Consider the following 18,618-nt stretch of genomic DNA (forward strand, 5'->3'; position numbering starts at 1 on the left):
TTGTGTCAAGTAAAATGCTGACTTAGTGTGCTTTCATTATTGGGATGTGTCAGTCTGGTAGATACTGCCAAGTGAGCAGGTTAAAAGAACAAGAAATGAAGCCTTGTGTATAAATGAGCAGATTGGAATATTCTTTCAAATTGGCCTTTTCTGTTATATATTTTTTAAGTTCTCCATTGAATTCATTATTTGTTAATATTTAGCTTCCTCTGATTTAGTGGTTTTCAGATGATTCTGTGGACTTGTACAGTCAGTGAAGAACCTCTTGGGGGCTTAGTGAAAGGAAAAAGCAATGGGAATTGGGTAGTAGTAGCTTCTGCTTAGAGCCAACAGTAGACTGTAAGGTTGGAGCACTGCAGAAGGTTTTATAACTTTGGAGTCTCAACTACTTAAAATACATGGCTAGCTATAAACCAAAAGGTGATTTTGTCATAGAATATTTCAAATATTTTCATAAGAACAGAGGAGAATATAGTGAACCTGTGTATGAACCTTTATCAATGTTTTCTAAGTTTTATAGAATTTTCCCTACTTAAAGGTGTGTGGTCTTTTCTTTTTTTGATGAAAACTTAAAGAATGAACTTTGGGGCTTTATAGCAGATACTTTTCCAAGCTTTTATTCCATTCTTTCTGAGAACTGAATATCCATCTTATTTGCCATTCTGCTCAGGAAATAAATTTATATTTGGACTATTCTTGTAGTGACTGTTTTGAATGTAGTATTCTAGAAGTACTGACAGGTAGGATTTATTTGGAGCAGAATTGTTTTTATCATCTTTGGAACCTTGATTTTTTTAAAGATTATTTTTCTTTTTGGCTGCGCCAGGTCTTAGTTGCAGCACGCGGACTCTTTGTTGTTTAGTTGCGGCATGCATGTGTGATCTAGTTCCCCGACCCCGGGTCGATCACCGGCCCCCTGCATTGGGAGCGCGGAGTCTTACCCACTGGACTCACCAGGGAAGTCCTGGAACCTTGATTTTAAAAAGTTCTGAGTTTGATTTGGTATGAAATGCTGTGTTGTTAAAACTAAAAGATTGATTAAACAGAAGCTATACTCACTTAGCTAAATGCTTGTCAAAAATAGAGGGCATGGAACTTTAATTTCCTTATCTTACATGGTGGGAAGTCCAGAGATACTATAAAATTAGTGTGCCTACAACTAGAGGTTTAAAGCTATGAAACTGATCATGACAAAAATTAAAATATGATTGGCAGGGTTTAGTGAGAGGAAGGCGATTTAAATGCCCTAACACCTTTCCTAGAGGATAGACCAATATTTAAAATTGGTAGATCAGAAAGAGAAAAACAAATACTGTATGCTAACACATATATATGGAATCTAAAAAAAAAGAAAAAAAAATGGTCAGAAGAACCTAGGGGTAAGACGGGAATAAAGGTGCAGACAGACCTACTAGAGAATGGACTTGAGGATACAGGGAGGGGAAAGGGTAAGCTGGGACAAAGTGAGAGAGTGGCATGGACAACATATATACACTACCAAACGTAAAATAGATAGCTAGTGGGAAGCAGCCGCTTAGCACAGGGAGGATTAGCTAGGTGCTTTGTGACCACCTAGAGGGGTGGGATAGGGAGGGTGGGAGGGAGGGAGATGCAAGAGGGAAGAGATGTGGGGACATATGTATATGTATAACTGATTCACTTTGTTATAAAGCAGAAACTAACACACCATTGTAAAGCAATTATACTCCAATAAAGATGTTTTAAAAAAATAAAAGTAGTACTTAAAACTGGGAGTTAGTTAATTCAGGGAAGCATAAACAGTTACTTTGAAATATTTAGGTAGATTTTTAAAAGTCAATTAAATTGTGTTTTTTCTGTTAGAACATATGAAACCTTCTTTTAATAGAGCAGGATTTTCCCTCTATGGTTCACTTACGTTCTTAATTTGGAGAAAGTGGTTTAAAATTTTAGAGAGGAATTTTAAACATTTAACATTTAATTTAAGCATTAACATTCTGAACTGTGCTATAAGAAAAAAGTGAGAGTTGTCTTGCAGTCTTTCACAATTTTTGGCCACTTATAAAACCCCCTCCTTCCTTAAAAAAAAAAAAAAGAACTAAGAGGTCACAGCATACTTAGCTGTTTTGTTTTGTTAATTAATTAATTTATTTTTGGCTGTGTTGGGTCTTTGTTGCTGTGCACAGGCTTTCTCTAGTTGCGGTGAGCGGGGGCTACTCTTCGTTGCGGTGCGTGGGCTTCTCATTGTTGTGTCTTGTCTTGTTGTGGAGCATGGGCTCTAGGTGCGCAGTTTCAGTAGTTGTGGCACGTGGGCTCAGTAGTTGTGGCTTGCGGGCTCTAGAGCTCAGACTCAGTAGTTGTGGCGCACGGGCTTAGTTGCTCCACGGCATGTGGGATCTTCCCGGGCCAGGGCTCGAAAATGTGTCCCTTGCACTGGCAGGCAGATCCTTAACCACTGCGCCACCAGGGAAGCCCCTACTTAGCTGTTTTTACTTTTCATTTTATACCTTGCTATATTATTTGAACAGTTTTTCTAAGAAAGTAGATGTGTTACTTTTACCCTCCCCACCAAAAAAAACAAAGACGACCGCTCCCCCCCAAAAAAACTAGGTGGAATTCTACACTGAAAACTGAAGAAAGCTTGTTTCTAGGAAGAAAAATTGGTATAATCCTGCTTTGTACTTAATATCAGACTTCAGATGAGGCTTAAGCCTCCTTGATTACTGAAACTTAAAAGAGTGAAGGGAAATAAGGTCACTAGGAAGCTTCTGTGGACTGCCTTTACCGAGCAATATTTGTGTGAAGGTTTTCTGGTTCTGTAAACTTAACTTTCAGTGTTTCTTTGTATTTGTGCTTGGTCACATTTATCTTCTCCCAGATTTAAAGCAGAAAAAGTTTTTTGGTTTTTTTTTTTTGCATGATTTGCATGATCCTCTATACTTTTTAAAAAATTGCTTTGATACAGTAGCTACGATTCTAGCACAGACAAAATTCAAGCAATCTCTAAGTATTTTACATGAATGCAACTAATTATTGAAGAAAATTAATTTGGGGAAGTGTAAATTTCAGGTGCCCTCGGCTGTTCTTCTATAATGGAGGTGAAAAACTGAAATATGTGCCAACGTGGTAGAGAACTGGTTAATGGTTGTTCACACAATCTCTCCTTTGTCCCTTATGAGCAGAAGGGTGCATGTAATTGGATATTAGAATCACATATTGTGAACTTTGTATTATTAGTGGGTCTATATTATGAGAGATGCTTCCTTAAGAGGGAAATTTCAATTGTGATGTTGTTATCAGAGGGAAGCTTTGACACATTCTGTGCCAATGTGGTTAGTGACTGTTTGTGGGTCACCTATGCTGGAGTGGCCTGCTCTGAGTATGAAGTGCTTGTCCTTGATGCTCCTCCTCCTCTATGTGCCATGGATATCATTGATAGCTTAATCTTGAAGTCTCATAGAAGGCCTTCTAATTTTCTGTCCTGAGAAAGATAACTGAGAGCCTCTGCAACAGAGAGAAGGGAGAACTGGGCAAGGGAGATGGTTAGAAGAGAGGTGACAAAGGGACAAACAAGTGTTAAATTTCCAAAGACAAGAGGCCATCAGCAGCAGCTTCACCTTGCACTCACTCCCCTGACCTGTACTTGCCGTTCTCTGTACCCTCTTGGTGCTTGGGGGTTTCCTAAGAGGTGGAGGCTTTCCCGAGAGTAGTGGTCTAGGCATTTTAGACAGGATAAGGTATATGTAGTATTCTTTATTTATGGAGAAATATATTTACAGTGTATTATGGGCATCATAATAAAAGGTTTATTGCTGGGTCTATTCTCTTTGAAAGTACCTGAATATAATTTGTATTACTATACTTAAACAGCCTGCCACAGAAATATTGCCGGTGTCAGTAAATTAATAGCAGTAAGGTTCATATTTTTCCTTTAGTCTCTTGCCCTGGATATATAGGGCTTTTTTCCCCCCAAGGTATAGATTAACCATTTACGAGGGAAAAGCATAACATTTTATGGTTGTAAGTTATAGATGTTACAGGAACAGAGTCATAATCCTTTTTGTTCCACATTGAATTCCAAGTGCAACAGATATATACAAAGTACCTACATGTATCAGCCATTCAGAGAGGACCAGGACACAGTCCTGTCTACTAGAGTTTAGAGCCAGGTGGAAGATATATGATTACACACACACCTTATATCTGTTAACAGAAGACAACATCTGGGCAGTGAAAGAGAGACTGATATTTCTATTTCTAGTCAGATGGCTCAAGGAAACAAATCACTTTTCTAGACATTTGAGATTGACTGAGAGTCTTTTTTTGGCAAAGAGTTTCACTTGGTTTGTGTTACTTTCATATCCTGCCATTGCTTTTGTCCTGGAGGTGGTACTGGTCAAGAGAGTATGGTATGAAAGCAGCAGTGACAGGGCACTCAGCAGTTCATGGATAGATCGCATGGTTGTCTCCCAGGTGATTGAGAGCTACTATCCACCCTTGCAGATTAATTCTTTTTTTAAAAATTTTTTATTTTATTTATCTTTTTTCGGCCGCGTTGCGTCTTCATTGCTGCGAGTGGGCTTTCTCTAGTTGCGGGGGCTATTCTTTGTTGCGGTGCGCGGGCTTCTCATTGCGATGGCTTCTCTTGTTGCGGAGCACGGGCTCTAGGCACAGGGGCTTCAGTAGTTGCAGCACGTGGGCTCAGTAGTTGTAGCTCTCAGGCTCTAGAGCACAGGCTCAGTAGTTGTGGCGCATGGGCTTATTTGCTCCAAGGCATGTGGGATCTTCCCGGACCAGGGCTCGAACCCCTGTCCCCTGCATTAGCAGGAGGATCCTTAACTACTGCGCCACCAGGGAAGTCCCCAGATTAATTCTTAAGGTAAATACCCTGATGAAAAACTTGCAGAATTGATTTTTGAAGTGACCTAGTTATTTAAGGTACTATTCAATTTTCTCCCCCCACTTACCTTTAATAGAATTAGTTAATAATTATGTGGCACTGTATATACGTCAGGTACTTTTCTAAGTGCTTTACATATATTTAATTCTCAAGTCAACTTTTTGACGTAAATGCTATTTTAATTCCTATTTTATAGACAAAACTAAAGTTAACTGACTTGTCCAGGGTAACACAGCAAAGGAGAGTTCCAGCTGGGTTTTTCTTTGTTTAAATAAATTTATTTTATTTATTTTTATTTTTGGCTGCGTTGGGTCTTCGTTGCTGCGTGCCGGCTTTCTCTAGTTGCGGCAAGTGAGGGCTACTCTTTGTTGTGGTGCGCGGGCTTCTCATTGCGGTGGCTTCCCTTGTTGCAGAGCACATGCTCCAGGTGCGCGGGCCTCAGTAGTTGTGGCACGTGGGCTTCAGTAGTTGTGGCTCACGGGCTCCAGAGTGCAGGCTCAGCAGCTGTGGCGCACAGGTTTAGTTGCTCTGCGGTATGTGGGATCTTCCCAGACCAGGGCTCGAACCTGTGTCTCCTGCATTGGCAGGCAGATTCTTAACCGCTGTGCCACCAGGGAAGCCCTCGAGCTGGGTTTTAAACCCAGGAAGCCTGGCTCCAAAATCCATGCTTTTAACCAGTAAGCTATGCAGCAAAAGAATGTGAGCAGTATATAGCAAATGGGATTTTTGGTGTTTCTGGTTGGAAATGAACACATCCCTTGTCTCCAGGATCTTGCCACAGCTAGATGGCATACGTGTCCCTTCACTGTAAAACATAGTTGGCAGTGGAAATAGAGCATGTTGGTAGGAATCCTGGCTCCTACCTTCCTTGGTAGTCCTCTCTGATGGTCACAGAGCAGTGTTGCATGTGACTTTTATTGTCCAGTGCTTGGCTCTGCAGAGAAGATGGGATTGGCCTAGTGCTGGGTGGAGAGTGTATTTGCAGCCCGTTTCATCCAGTACTGTGACACATGCTTTTGTTTTTTGTTTTCAGTGTGATAGTTTGATTTAAGAAATGTTTATGGAAACAATTTTCAGATGCCATTAACTGAAAAAAAAATAAGGTTATTTAATAAAATCTTACTTTGGATTCCAGATGTATACAGCTGCCCTGAATATTCCACACTGATGCAAGAGTGATTGCTCTGTGCATTTCAGTATGTTAAAACAGTGGCATAGTTTTGACTTCTGTCCATTTATTTTATTTCTAGGAACCCTAAGGACTCTGCAATATGAATAATTCTCTGGAGAACACCATCTCCTTTGAAGAGTACATCCGAGTGAAGGCGCGGTCTGTCCCGCAACACAGGATGAAGGAATTTCTGGACTCGCTAGCCTCTAAGGGGCCAGAAGCTCTTCAGGAGTTCCAGCAGACGGCCACCACTACCATGGTGTACCAACAGGGTGGGAACTGCATTTACACAGACAGCACCGAAGTGGCCGGGTCTTTGCTTGAACTTGCCTGTCCAGTCACCACCAGTGTTCAGCCACAAACCCAGCAAGAACAGCAGATCCAGGTTCAACAGCCACAGCAGGTTCAGGTAAAAGAGAGATAAATGTTGGTGCATCCTATTGAATAGACTTTATTTGCCATCAGGGTTTTGGTTAGTAGAGCATCACGTCTATATACAGATGTCAGAGATTATTTTCACCAAGGGGAGTATTCTGGTTTTTTTTGAAACATTTTATCTTACACAAGGGCTTTCATAGTTAACATAGACTAAAAATATTTGCAACTACTGTAAACTTAAGAGGCTACAGATACTTGCCATTTGCTTTGGAGAACTGAACAGTATAGAAATTAAGAGGTCTTTTGGGACTGGATTTGGATGTGTCACACTGTGTGTGACTGAAGCTCCCCTTCTGTCTGTGTCACCCTGAACAGATCAAGAACATAGGAGGGCTAATCTTACCTCATTACTAAAAGCATGATATTTGGAACTTTTTATTTAAATGGAAAGGCTCTTATTCATGTAGTTGTATGGTTCCATGACTCAATGTCACCTGTAAATTTCTAGGCCTTCATTTGATATTTATAAGCCTCAAGAAATAATGCTAATTGATAATATGCTTACTGAAAGAGGAGAAACTTAATACATTTGCCGAGAAGGTAAGTTTTCCTCTTTAGGGAAAACTGCTGTCTTGCTACTGTCTCTTGTGGTTGCATTTCACTTTGCCCTCCATGACTTCCACCAAGAGAATAGGAAAGGGAGTAGAACATGATGGAGAGGCAAGAGTGTGAAGAGGTACGTTTGGTGAGGTAGAAGGTTTTGCCCCTTAGCAGTGTAGGTGAGTATATTGGAAGGACCTGGGCTTTGGAGTTGCATTCCTGGGTTTAATTTTTTTTTTTTTTTTTTTTTTTCGGCACGCGGGCCTCTCACCGTTATGGCCTCTCCCGTTGAGGAGCACAGGCTCTGGACACGCAGGCTCAGCGGCCATGGCTCACAGGCCTAGCAGCTCCATGGCATGTGGGATCTTCCCGGACTGGGGCACGAACCTGTGTCCCCTGCATCGGCAGGCGGACTCTTAACCACTGCGCCACCAGGGAAGCCCCCTGGGTTTAAACTTGACCTGACGTCTTATTTCTTGATATTTTCTTAATCTTTTTAGTGCTAGTTTTTTCATCTGTTAGTAGGGATAATACAATTTAGTGAGACTGAATGAGATAACAAGAAAGCATCTGGCACATGGAGGGATGCAGTTGTTTATTACAGTCTCTATAAGGAAGGAGGGGTACAGGAAAGGTACAAAGAGAAGGCCTGACTTTTTAGTTGAAGAAAAATTTCTGTTTTTTACTGCTTGGATCTTCTTTTTCGTAAGATTAAACTAGTTTGGGATTTGAGTTTAAAGTGTTTTTTTGAGACTTTACGTTTAAGATAGCTAATTGAGATCACCTATTAGTATCATCATTTTTCCCAAACCCCTTGTAAATGGAAGAAAAAATAAAATAATAAATCCATGATATAGGTTCAATATGGTGGACTCATAAGAACACATATTTTCCCATCCTCAGTGACTGAAAAGATACTTAAAAAAATTTTTTTTCTAGCAGTGCTGGGAAAAAAAAAAAATGCCATCAAAAAACCACTAAATCTTAACCTTTAAAAATTGTGAATCATGGGGCTTCCTGGTGGGGAAGCCCGCAACGGGAGAGGCCCCAACGGAAGAGGCCACAACAGTGAGAGGCCCGTGTACCGCAAAAAAAAAAAAAAAATTGTGAATCACTATATTGTACACCTGTAACTTATAAAATTGTACAGCAACTAAACTTCACTAAAAATAATAAATAGGGAATGATTTTTTTTTTGAACCCAGTAAATCTGAGGAATTGTTGCAAGAGAGAAAGCAAACAGAATCAGGTGATAGAGGAATTCCTCTAAGAGAGAAACTTTTACGAAAGGTGGAGCAGTTCTCAGGGTCCCCTAATCCGAGAAGTAAAGAATACAAAGAGTAGAAGGCTCCTCTGGGGACCCATGTGTTGGGAGTTGACCAAGGACTTTAAAACATATACACACTCATGTGTCTGCATATATTATGAGTAGATACCAGGTATAGGATGAAAGTGGCTCTGCTGATCAGTGAGGAAAGGATGTATTCCATTAGTGCAGTAAGGCAGTCTCCTTCTCTTTTGGAAATAGATACCTCTCATAATACAGATAAGGTCCAGATGGGTTAAAGGTCAGATAACAAGAAAACAATGAACTATGAAAAGGCAGTATAGAAAATTTTTGTAATTTTACGTTGTGGAAAGCCTTCCTAAGGAAAGAAGTAAACTCTGAGACAGCTTTTCCCAATCTTTTTTTACCCTGAAAGAATCTTTGAACTATTTTCAGGTCTCAGGTGACCCCTGCATAAAAATTACTGTATTTACAGCCCATGGAATGTTAGCTTGATCAGCAAGTGATATAATAATTCAATAATAATTATCAGTGCTCTTTTGGTAAGAATCATATTTTTTTTCTATGGGTCTACATTTTAGCCAACCTGTTAGGCTACTTTTTTTGTTGTTTTTTTTTGTTTTTTTGCTTTTGCGGTACACGGGCCTCTCACTGTTGTGGCCTCTCCCATTGCGGAGCACAGGCTCCGGACGCACAGGCTCAGCGGCCATGGCTCATGGGCCCAGCCGCTCCGCGGCACGTGGGATCTTCCCAGACCGGGGCACGAACCCGCGTCCCCTGCGTCGGCAGGTGGACTCAACCACTGCGCCACCAGGGAATAGGCTACTTTTTATGTGTGGTTCCCTTTCCCACACAGGTTATCAATTTTAATTCAAGTTATTTGTGTAGGTAGAGGAAACCTCATTTTTTTCCTTTAAAAAAAAATTTCCTAGTTGAGGGGTTTTTTTTTGCTTTATTCAATAGTTCTAAAAAATCTTACCACAAATTTCTACCGTACAAGTTGCCGAGATATGGTTTGTGGTATATGATATGTGCAAGAGTAGTTTTTATCCCCTTTATTTAAAATTAAAAATGACCTTTTAGGGAATTCCCTGGCGGTCCAGTGGTTAGGACTCCACACTTTCACTGCCAAGGGCCCAGGTTTGATCCCTAGTCGGGAGACTAAGCTCCCACAAGCTGCGTAGCGTGGCTGGAAAAAAAAAAAAAGACCTTTTAGCCAAGCATTCTTGGACCAAAGGTTAGTTAAGCCTAGCTTACCTTTCCTGAGACTAATTTTTCTTTCCGTTTCATAAATTAAAAAAAATTTTAAGACAAATATATTTTCATAATAACTGGCTTAAGCCAAATGGAATTTAATTTTTCTAAAAGTTGGCTTTGTAGATTTAATTTAAATAAAGATTTTAAGTTGTTATTAATATTACATGAAAGTTGACAATGTTAATAAATCTAAAGCTATCAAAATCATAAGCCAGGAAATTCCCTGGCAGTCCAGTGATTCGGACTTGGCGCTTCCAGTGCAGATTCGGTCCCTGGTGGGGATCCTGCAAGTTGCGCAGCGTGGCCAAAAACAAAAACCTAAGTGTCTTAAATACAGTAAAAACTTGTTTTAAAAAAAAACCATAAGCCAGACAATATCAATAAATATATGGCTAAAGATACAACTTTATATAAGACTTCGGAAAACCATTTTCTGAGTGACAGAAAATATGGGCCTAGCAGTTACAATTATTTTATACACGTTTCTTGATCTGTTTTATAGGTCTGTATATTCTTTCTTTAAAGGTATAATTTTGTTTTTAATTTTATTTATTTATTTTTGGCTGCATTGGGTCTTCCTTGCTGTGCGTGGGCTTTCTCTAGTTGCGGTGAGTGAGGGCTACTGTTCATTGCAGTGCGCGGGCTTCTCATTGCGGTGACTTGTCTTGTGGAGCACGGGCTGTGGGGCATGCAGGCTTCAGTAGTTATGGTGCGCGGGCTCTAGAGCACAGGCTCAATAGTTGTGGCGCATGGGCATGTGGGATCTTCCCGGACCAGGGATCGAACCCGTGTCCCCTGCGTTGGCAGACGGATTCTTAACCACTGTGCCACCAGGGAGGTCCTTAAAGGTATAATTTTTGAAACTAAAAATAGCACGTGAGGTATAGGGAGGTTAACTCATCTTCTGATAGCTAGCGTTTGCACCCAAGCTGTCTTAACTCGAGCCTGTGCTCCTAACTAGTGTTTCTAATACACAAGGAACTTAAAAAATAGGAAAAAAAATGATCTAGTGGAAAAATGAACAAAGGATATAAATAGATAGTTCATGGGGGAGGAAATACAGATTGTGCTAGTAAGTATGTCAAAAGATGCTTCATGCTTCTGGTGATTATGGAAGTGTAAGTTTTTAAAATGAAATATGTTTTATTTATTAGGTAGGAAGACAGTTATAAAGATTTCACCCAGGGTAGCAAGCGTATAAGAGGATAAATTAGTGTGATTTTCTTGAGATTGAATTTGGCAGTACTTGTCGAATGTTTAAATGTGCATACCTTTGGCCTTGCATTTGTGTTCACAGATAAATGTGTATATAAGGATATTCACTGCCACGTTGCTTATAGTAGTGACACTGGAAACAAGTCAGTCTTTCAGTAAGGGAAATGGCAAATAATGATACAACTGTAGTATGTTGTCCTGTGCAGCCAGAAGAATGAGGTAGATCTGTGTGTATTGACAGAGCAGGATGTTTAACAGATTATAGAGTGTCAAAACCAGTTTAGTATCACTGGCTTTTAACATATGTAGAATGTAGTGGTCCTTAAATAGTAGTAATAAAGCCGAAAACAGTAATTGGGCGGCGTAGTGGGGTACTAAGGAGAAGTGCTTGAATTTTTTTTTTTTATTAAACATGAACTACTTTTGTAATAAAAAAAAAAAGTGTTGCTTGGGAATATTTTGCTTTGAACTTGTACAGGACAATGATTCTTAACCTTTTTTTCCCCTGTCCCAGACATCTCCATATGTTTGTGTTTATGTATGAAGCCCTTTGCTAGATGTTTAGGTACAGCATTGAACAAGACAGAAAGCTCCCTGACCTTGTGGAACATACATTATAGCTGGGAGGGGTTAGATGATATATAAGATTTTTAAAAATCTTGTTATATAGTGATAAATGCAAAGGAGAAAAACAAAGCAGATGGGGGTGGCCAGGGTAAGCCTTAATATGCTGGTGACTTTTGAGTTAAGACCAAAGAGAGCTGGTGAATGAGCCATATGGTTATCTGAGGAAAGAGCATTCCAAATCAGAAAGCCCTAAGGTGGGAGCTGCTTATTTGAAAAACGGCAGAATGGCTGTGTAACTAGAGTGCACTGAGTGAAAGGATGAGACTAGAGAGGTGACGTGTACACTGAAATATGGAGCTGAACAGACCTGCCTTCTCAATTCAAATGTTAAAAGGCTCTTTGGCTCATAGTATTGCTTCTCAACCTAACCCTTTTGATAAGAATGTAAAATTATGCCTATATTAATGTTATTTGAAATTTCAAAACAATTTATTACCTTGAAGGCAGAGAGTTTTCTAAGTTGCTTTTTCAAAAAATTGCGGTAAAATTAGATTGCTTTTTTAAAACCATCTGTCGCCATCCCAGAGAGTTTGTTCTGTCCCCAAGAATTTCTCATCTTTCCAGCTTAGAAGCAGCCACATAGCTTGTTAGATTTGACAAAGTAATAATTTCCTTAGAACAATGTTAGTGAATTGATGGGAGACAAAGGTCTGTGTCAAAAGTTAGAGTAGCTGTCTGAATAAAACTCACTGTGTCCGTTTACTCTCTGTTACTACCACACTCACACTTTTGGCCCCCAAATGTGTGGTTTTTCCCCCACAATGACCAATTCTTCACACCAGCTGGCTGGCCTATAATTCAATTCAGTTCTAACACTATCTGCTTGGAGTTAGTGTCAGATCCCCGCAAGTTAAGGGATCAGTTTCACAAGACTGCCCCCCACTTCCGACACTAGTTGCAAGTCCCAGGTTATCTCACCTGTACTTCTGACTAACTGGCTATAAATTGTGGTTCTCCCTACCCCTCCCTGGGTTTGATGATTTGTCAGAAAAGCTCACAGAACTCAGGGAAACACATTTACCAGTTTATTATATAATTAAGGAAATGATAAAGGATACGGTTGAACAACCGAAGAGATACATGGGGCGAGGTTCTGAAGGGTCGTGAACACAGTAGCCTCTGTCCTCATGGAGTTGGGGTGTACCACCCTCCCAGCACGTGAATGTGTTCACCAACCCAGGAACTCCCTAAACCCCAAACTTTCGAGATTTTTATGGAGGCTACATCATATAGGTATGATTGATTAGTAACTCAATTTCTAGCCCTTCTTCCCTCTCCAGAGAATGGAGGGTGGGGCTGAAAGTACCAAGTTTCTTATTATGGCTTCGTCTTTGAGGTGACCAGCCCTCATCCAGGAGCCCACCAAAGTTGCCTCATTAGAAAATAATATGGTCCTAGCATTTATATTAGCACTTAGGAAATTACAAAGGTCTTAAGAGCTCAGATCAAGAATCAGAGAAAAGACCAAAAATTATATTACAGTATCACAGTAGCATATGTTTATTTAAGATAGGGAGGCACTTTCTTAAGGCAAAAGGAAGAGCTGTCATGTAAATACCTTCACAGTTTGTACAATACCAGGAAGGCCTAAGTTTCCTGTTGTTGATAGGTCTGCCTGAGCTAGGTGAAGGTGGTTCATTTGGAACTTCACTTTCAAGAGCCCTCTTGAGTTGGGTACTTCCTAAAGCATCCACATGGAGTTAAATGTGTATGCCAGAGAGAAGACCCTCTGATGGTGAATTCTAGGAGTCCGGTTTCACTTAGCACCCATAGAATTTCTTGCTTCTTCTCTGTACTTCTATAAGGCAGGAACTGAGGCTTCTTACAAGGCTGGTTCGTCATCCTGGTCCTGCACTTAGCAAAGTGAAGGATGCTTTGGGGAAGGAGATTTCTCAGCACTTGATTCTTTTGTTGCTAGAGGTAAAGGTCTCAAGCCTTCAGTGGATCAAAGTACAATTCTTCCTCATTTGTCATCCCAACTTCTGTCCCTCTTCCTCTTTTTGCTGTTGCACGTTCCCTCTGTGCTGGGGCAGTCACTCCCTAACCTCTCACCTCAGTGTAGAATTGGTGAGAGTGAGGAAGGAGGTAATCAAGAGCCAGACTGCCCTTAGACAAACATGAGTTTGATCTGCCTCTGATTCTTTAGATATATCGTTATAGACAAGTGACTTAACCACTTTGAGTCCGTTTCCTTATCTACGTCATGGAAATAAAAGAATTTATGTTGTAGTTACTTTGAGGATTCCATAAAATGCTAAGTCCTAAGTACACAGCCTGGCACGTAGTAAGCCCTCAATAAATAAATGATAGCCACTGTTGTTTTCTTCTTCCTCTCCTTCTCCTCATTAGTGCCATTCATACCTAGGGCCCCATTTGCTTTTCAAACATTTGAAAAGTAAGTATCCAGACAAATATTTAGAACAAGTATTCCTACTGTGTGGGCAGTTTGCCATTTTTGCTTTTTTTTTTTAAAAACGTAATGTTACAGATGCAGTTCAGATCCCTAATATCCCTCTGTATAGCTTTCTCTCCCAAGGTAAATACTATTTTAAAGTTTTCAACTTGTTTTGATATCTTTTGTATCCATCTGAGTTTTGGGTTTTAGAGAATGTGTCTTGGAGGCTGCACAGCCAGGAACAGGACTCAGGTCACATTGCTAGCCTGCCTTGGCAAAGACCTTCAGCCACACCCCTGGGCACAGGTGCTTGTCCTGCCATAGTCTCTCAATGGGATTTATGCCATCCTGTTCCATTTCTGCCGCAATCTTCCACTCTCACCAGAAAATGGAGGTTGTGGTTCCTGCTGCCTCATGTTGCTCCATTTTGAGTCCAGATTTCATGCAGTGTGTCTAATTTGGGAAGCCTTGGTCACATGCCTGCACTCTAGCTGCAGGAGAGGTTGGGACAGTGATTCCAGCTTCTGCCTTGGGGAGGCAGAAGTCATAATGTGGTGTATTCTGCAAACAAGGGTTTGCAGCCAAAAACAGGACTGAAATCAGCTGTTCTCTCACTGGCACTTTGTGGGCTGATTGGGGTCCTGATCATCACTTCAGATTGGTAGACTGTTTATTGCCGCCTTTTCTGGCCCTTCATGTCCAGTCTTTTTTTTTTTTTTCTTTTTATAATTTTATTGAAGTATAGTTAATTTACAGTGTGTTAATTTCTGCTATACAGCAGAGTAACTCAGTTATACATATATATATTCTTTTTCATATTCTTTTTCCTTTGGCTGCGTTGGGTCTTCGTTGCCCTGTGCTGGCTTTCTCTAGTTACGGTGAGCAGGGGCTACTCTTCGTTGCACAGGTTTCTCATTCTGGTGGCTTCTCTTGTTGCAGAGCATGGGCTCTAGTCGCGTGGGCATGGACGCCATGGCTCACGGGCCCAGCCGCTTCGCGGCATGTGGGATCTTCCCGGACCGGGGCACGAACCCGTGTCCCCTGCATCGGCAGGCAGACTCTCAACCACTGCGCCACCAGGGAAGCCCGGCAGGCGGATTCTTAACCACTGCACCACCAGGGAAGTTCCCGTATTTTTTTCCATTATGGTTTGTCACAGAATATTGAATATAGTTCCCTGTGCTGTACAGTAGGACCTTGTTGTTTACCGGCCCTATATATAATAGTTTATATCTGCTAATCCCAAACTCCCAATACTTCCCTCTCCCACCCCCTCCTCTCCCTTGGCAGCCACAGTCTGTTCTCTATGTCTGTGAGTCTGTTTCTGTTTTGTAGATAAGTTCATTTGTGTCATACTTTAGATTCCACATATAAGTGCTATATATTGTATTTGTCTTCCTCTTTCTTGATTTACTTCCCTTAGTATGATAGTCTCTAGGTCCATCCATGTTGCTGCAAATGGTATTATTTCATTCTTTTTAATGGCTGAGTAGTATTCCATTTGTGTGTGTGTGTGTGTGTGTGTGTGTGTGTGTGTGTGTATGTGTGTATATACACCACATCTTTTTTATCCATTTATCTGTCAGTGGACACATCCAGTCTTCTACCCACATTTAAATCTCTTCCCTCACCATACCTACATTCATTTTTATAATAAGAGTTTGGTAAATGTTTGATAGTTGGATAAAGATTTTACCACTTTCAGAAGAGCATTTTTTTTGTTGTTGTTGGTACGCGGGCCTCTCACTGCTGTGGCCCCTCCTGCTGCGGAGCACAGGCTCCAGACGTGCAGGCTCAGTAGTTGTGGCTCACGGGCCCAGTTGCTCCGCAGCATGTGGGATCTTCCCAGACCAGGGCTCAAACCCGTGTCCCCTGCATTGGCAGGCAGACTCTCAACCACTGCGCCACCAAGGAAGCCCAAGGATTTACTCTCTTAACTTTCATGTTCACTGTATAGCAATCTTAACTATAGTTATCATGTTGTGCTTTATATCCCTAGTACTTAGTTATCTTATGACTGGAAATGTGTACCTTTTGACCACCTTCATCCAGTTCCTCCCTCTGCCCCCTGCCTCTTGTAGCCACAAATCTGATCTCTTTTTCTGAGTTTGGTTGGGGTTTTGTTTGTTTTTTACATTTTACATATATTGTAAACGAGATCATGTGGTACTTGTCTTTCTCTGTCTGATTTATTTCACTTAGCATAATGCCCTCAGCATCCATCCACGTTGTCACAAAGGGCAGAATTTCCTCCCTTTTTATGGCTGAATAATATCCATGGTATATATATATATTCCAGAACTTCTTTATCCATTCATCCATTGATGGACGCTTAGATTGTTCCCATGTCTTGGCCATTGTAAATAATGCTGCTTTGAATATGGGGCTGCAGATATCTCTTCAACAGTCTTTTCGTTTCCAGAGAATGTGCATTTTTAACAAATTCCAGGTTGATGCTGATGCTGCTGAGCTGTGGACCACATTCAGACATACTTTCTGAAAAACTTATGTACTCAGTCAAATAAAGAATCTAGGAAAGAAGTCATGAGAACAAAAGAAACAGAACCAGCTCAGAGTTGAGATCAAAATCCCAGTCTGTACAGAAGACCCAGAATGCAGTCTGTCCAGGTTGAAATAGGAAGTCAGAATGCTCAAGAAGAAAGTAATTAGCACTGTCCATACTATGTGATCAAGAACGCAGAAGTATAGTTATTTAAAGTATATCTCTTCTGATCAACAGGGGGAAAAAAAAAGCAATTAAAAACTCTGGGGGCTTCCCTGGTGGCGCAGTGGTTGAGAGTCCGCCTGCCGATGCAGGGGACCCGGGTTCGTGCCCCGGTCTGGGAAGATCCCACATGCCCAGAGCGGCTGGGCCCGTGAGCCATGGCCGCTGAGTCTGCGTGTCCGGAGCCTGTGCTCCGCAACGGGAGAGGCCACAACAGTGAGAGGCCTGCATACCGCAAAAAGAAAAACAAAAAAACTCTGGAAAAGGTGGTGGGGAGAGCTGAATGAGAAGTAACGATTCAAATGTGAAAGGAACTTGAAATATAATGTAATTTATGAGGGATTGATAGAAGGTAAGAAACAGTGCTTTTGGAAACAGTGAAACCAAATTCATTCCCCTAGAAATGTCCCCCTCCTCCATTGATGTATCACTTTTCTAGCATATACATGTCTTTGGGATGATCTTTTTCCTTTTTGTATTTCTTTAGAATCCTTTTAGATCTAGGCTTAAGTTTCAAACTGCCTTTTTTTCTTTAATTTTTTGTTTAGTTATCAGTTTGTTTTCTGTGACAATTTACCTAGGTATTTTAACCTTGAAAATTAAACAGTTAATAAAGCACAATACCAACCTCTGAATGCCTTTCTTAGATTTTTGTCTTTTCTTTCTTTTTTTAAAAAGAGGAATCTTGTAGGACCTTTTTTTTTTTTTTTAATATATTTATTTATGGCTGCATTGGGTTTTCATTGCTGTGCACAGGCTTTCTCTAGTTGTGGCGAGCAGGGGGCTGCTCTTTGTTGCAGTGTGCAGGCTTCTCTTGTTGTGGAGCACGGGCTGTAGGCGCGCGAGCTTCTGTAGTTTTGGCACACAGTCTTCAGTAGTTGTGGCTTGCGGGCTCTACAGCACAGGCTCAGCAGTTGTGGTGCACGGGCTTAGTTGCTCTGTAGCACGTGGGATCTTCCCAGACCAGGGCTCGAACCCGTGTCCCCTGCATTGGCAAGTGGATTATTAACCACTGCACCACCAGGGAAGTCCCTAGGAGCTTTCTTAGTGTGAAGAAATACTCAAAGTTCAGCTATTCCTTCAATTCACTTTTTTAAAAAAATTAATTTATTTTTGTCTGTGTTGGGTCTTCGTTGCTGCATGCGGGCTTTCTGTAGGTGCGGTGAGCGGGGGCAGCTGTTCGTTGCGGTGTGTGGGCTTCTCATTGCGGTGGCTTCTCTTGTTGCCGAGCACGGGCTCTTGGCACGTGGGCTCTAGAGCACAGGCTTGGTAGTTGTGGCACATGGGCTTAGTTGCTCTGCGGCACGTGGGATCTTCCTGGACCAGGGCTCAAACCCGTGTCCCCTGCATTGTCAGGCGGATTTGTAATCACTGCGCCACCAGGGAAGCCCCCTTCAATTCACTTTTAATTTTCTTTCCTCCTAAGTTCAAGTAAAATTTAAAAAAAAAAAAAATTTTTTTTTTTACTCCACTAAGGTTACAGATTTTCACTATGACTATGCAGTAATTATCTAACCGGATAAAGTTATGTTTTTATATAAATAAAAAATATGAAGGAGGTTAATACAAATAACGTTTAATTTCTTATTGACTTATCCTTATGGGTAAAGGTTATAAACACATAATTGATACCTTATCCAATATCTTGACATGGGTAAGGAAATGACAGAAAGTGCTTTAACTTTTACTCCCCTAATTTTAACTTCTAACTACTTTGGATATAAAGTGGCATCAGATTATTTGTACCTGTTTGTTCTGTAGTGAGGGGTAAATGCCTTCAGTTCTGATTCCTTAGTATTTTTGCTAACTTATTTCTTTTGGAAGATTGAATATTGATAAATTGTTTCTAAGAAAAGTCAATTTAAAGAGATACAGTAGGGCTTCCCTGGTGGCGCAGTGGTTGAGAGTCCGCCTGCCGATGCAGGGGACACGGGTTCGTGCCCCGGTCCGGGAGGATCCCGCATCCCGCATGCCGCGGAGCGGCTGGGCCCGTGAGACATAGCCGCTGAGCCTGTGTGTCCGGAGCCTGTGCTCCGCAGCGGGAGAGGCCACAGCAGTGAGAGGCCCGCGTACCGCAAAAAAA

At 41.2% G+C, this 18,618-nt stretch overlaps 1 protein-coding gene across 3 annotated transcripts in view; it reads left to right on the forward strand.

Moving 5' to 3' along the window:
• Nucleotides 1-18,618, forward strand: part of QRICH1 (glutamine rich 1) — a 50,295-nt gene that overhangs the window by 5,807 nt on the left and 25,870 nt on the right. For all 3 annotated transcript variants that reach the window (XM_024737543.1, XM_024737558.1, XM_024737551.1), the window contains one exon: nt 6,130-6,459. In XM_024737543.1, the coding sequence (XP_024593311.1) occupies nt 6,151-6,459 (309 nt within the window). In that variant the 5' untranslated portion in view covers nt 6,130-6,150. The remainder of the gene's footprint in view (nt 1-6,129; nt 6,460-18,618) is intronic.

The sequence above is a fragment of the Neophocaena asiaeorientalis genome, unplaced genomic scaffold (genome assembly GCF_003031525.2).
Source record: "Neophocaena asiaeorientalis asiaeorientalis breed wild unplaced genomic scaffold, Neophocaena_asiaeorientalis_V1.1 scaffold680, whole genome shotgun sequence".
Taxonomy (NCBI): Eukaryota; Metazoa; Chordata; class Mammalia; order Artiodactyla; family Phocoenidae; genus Neophocaena; species Neophocaena asiaeorientalis.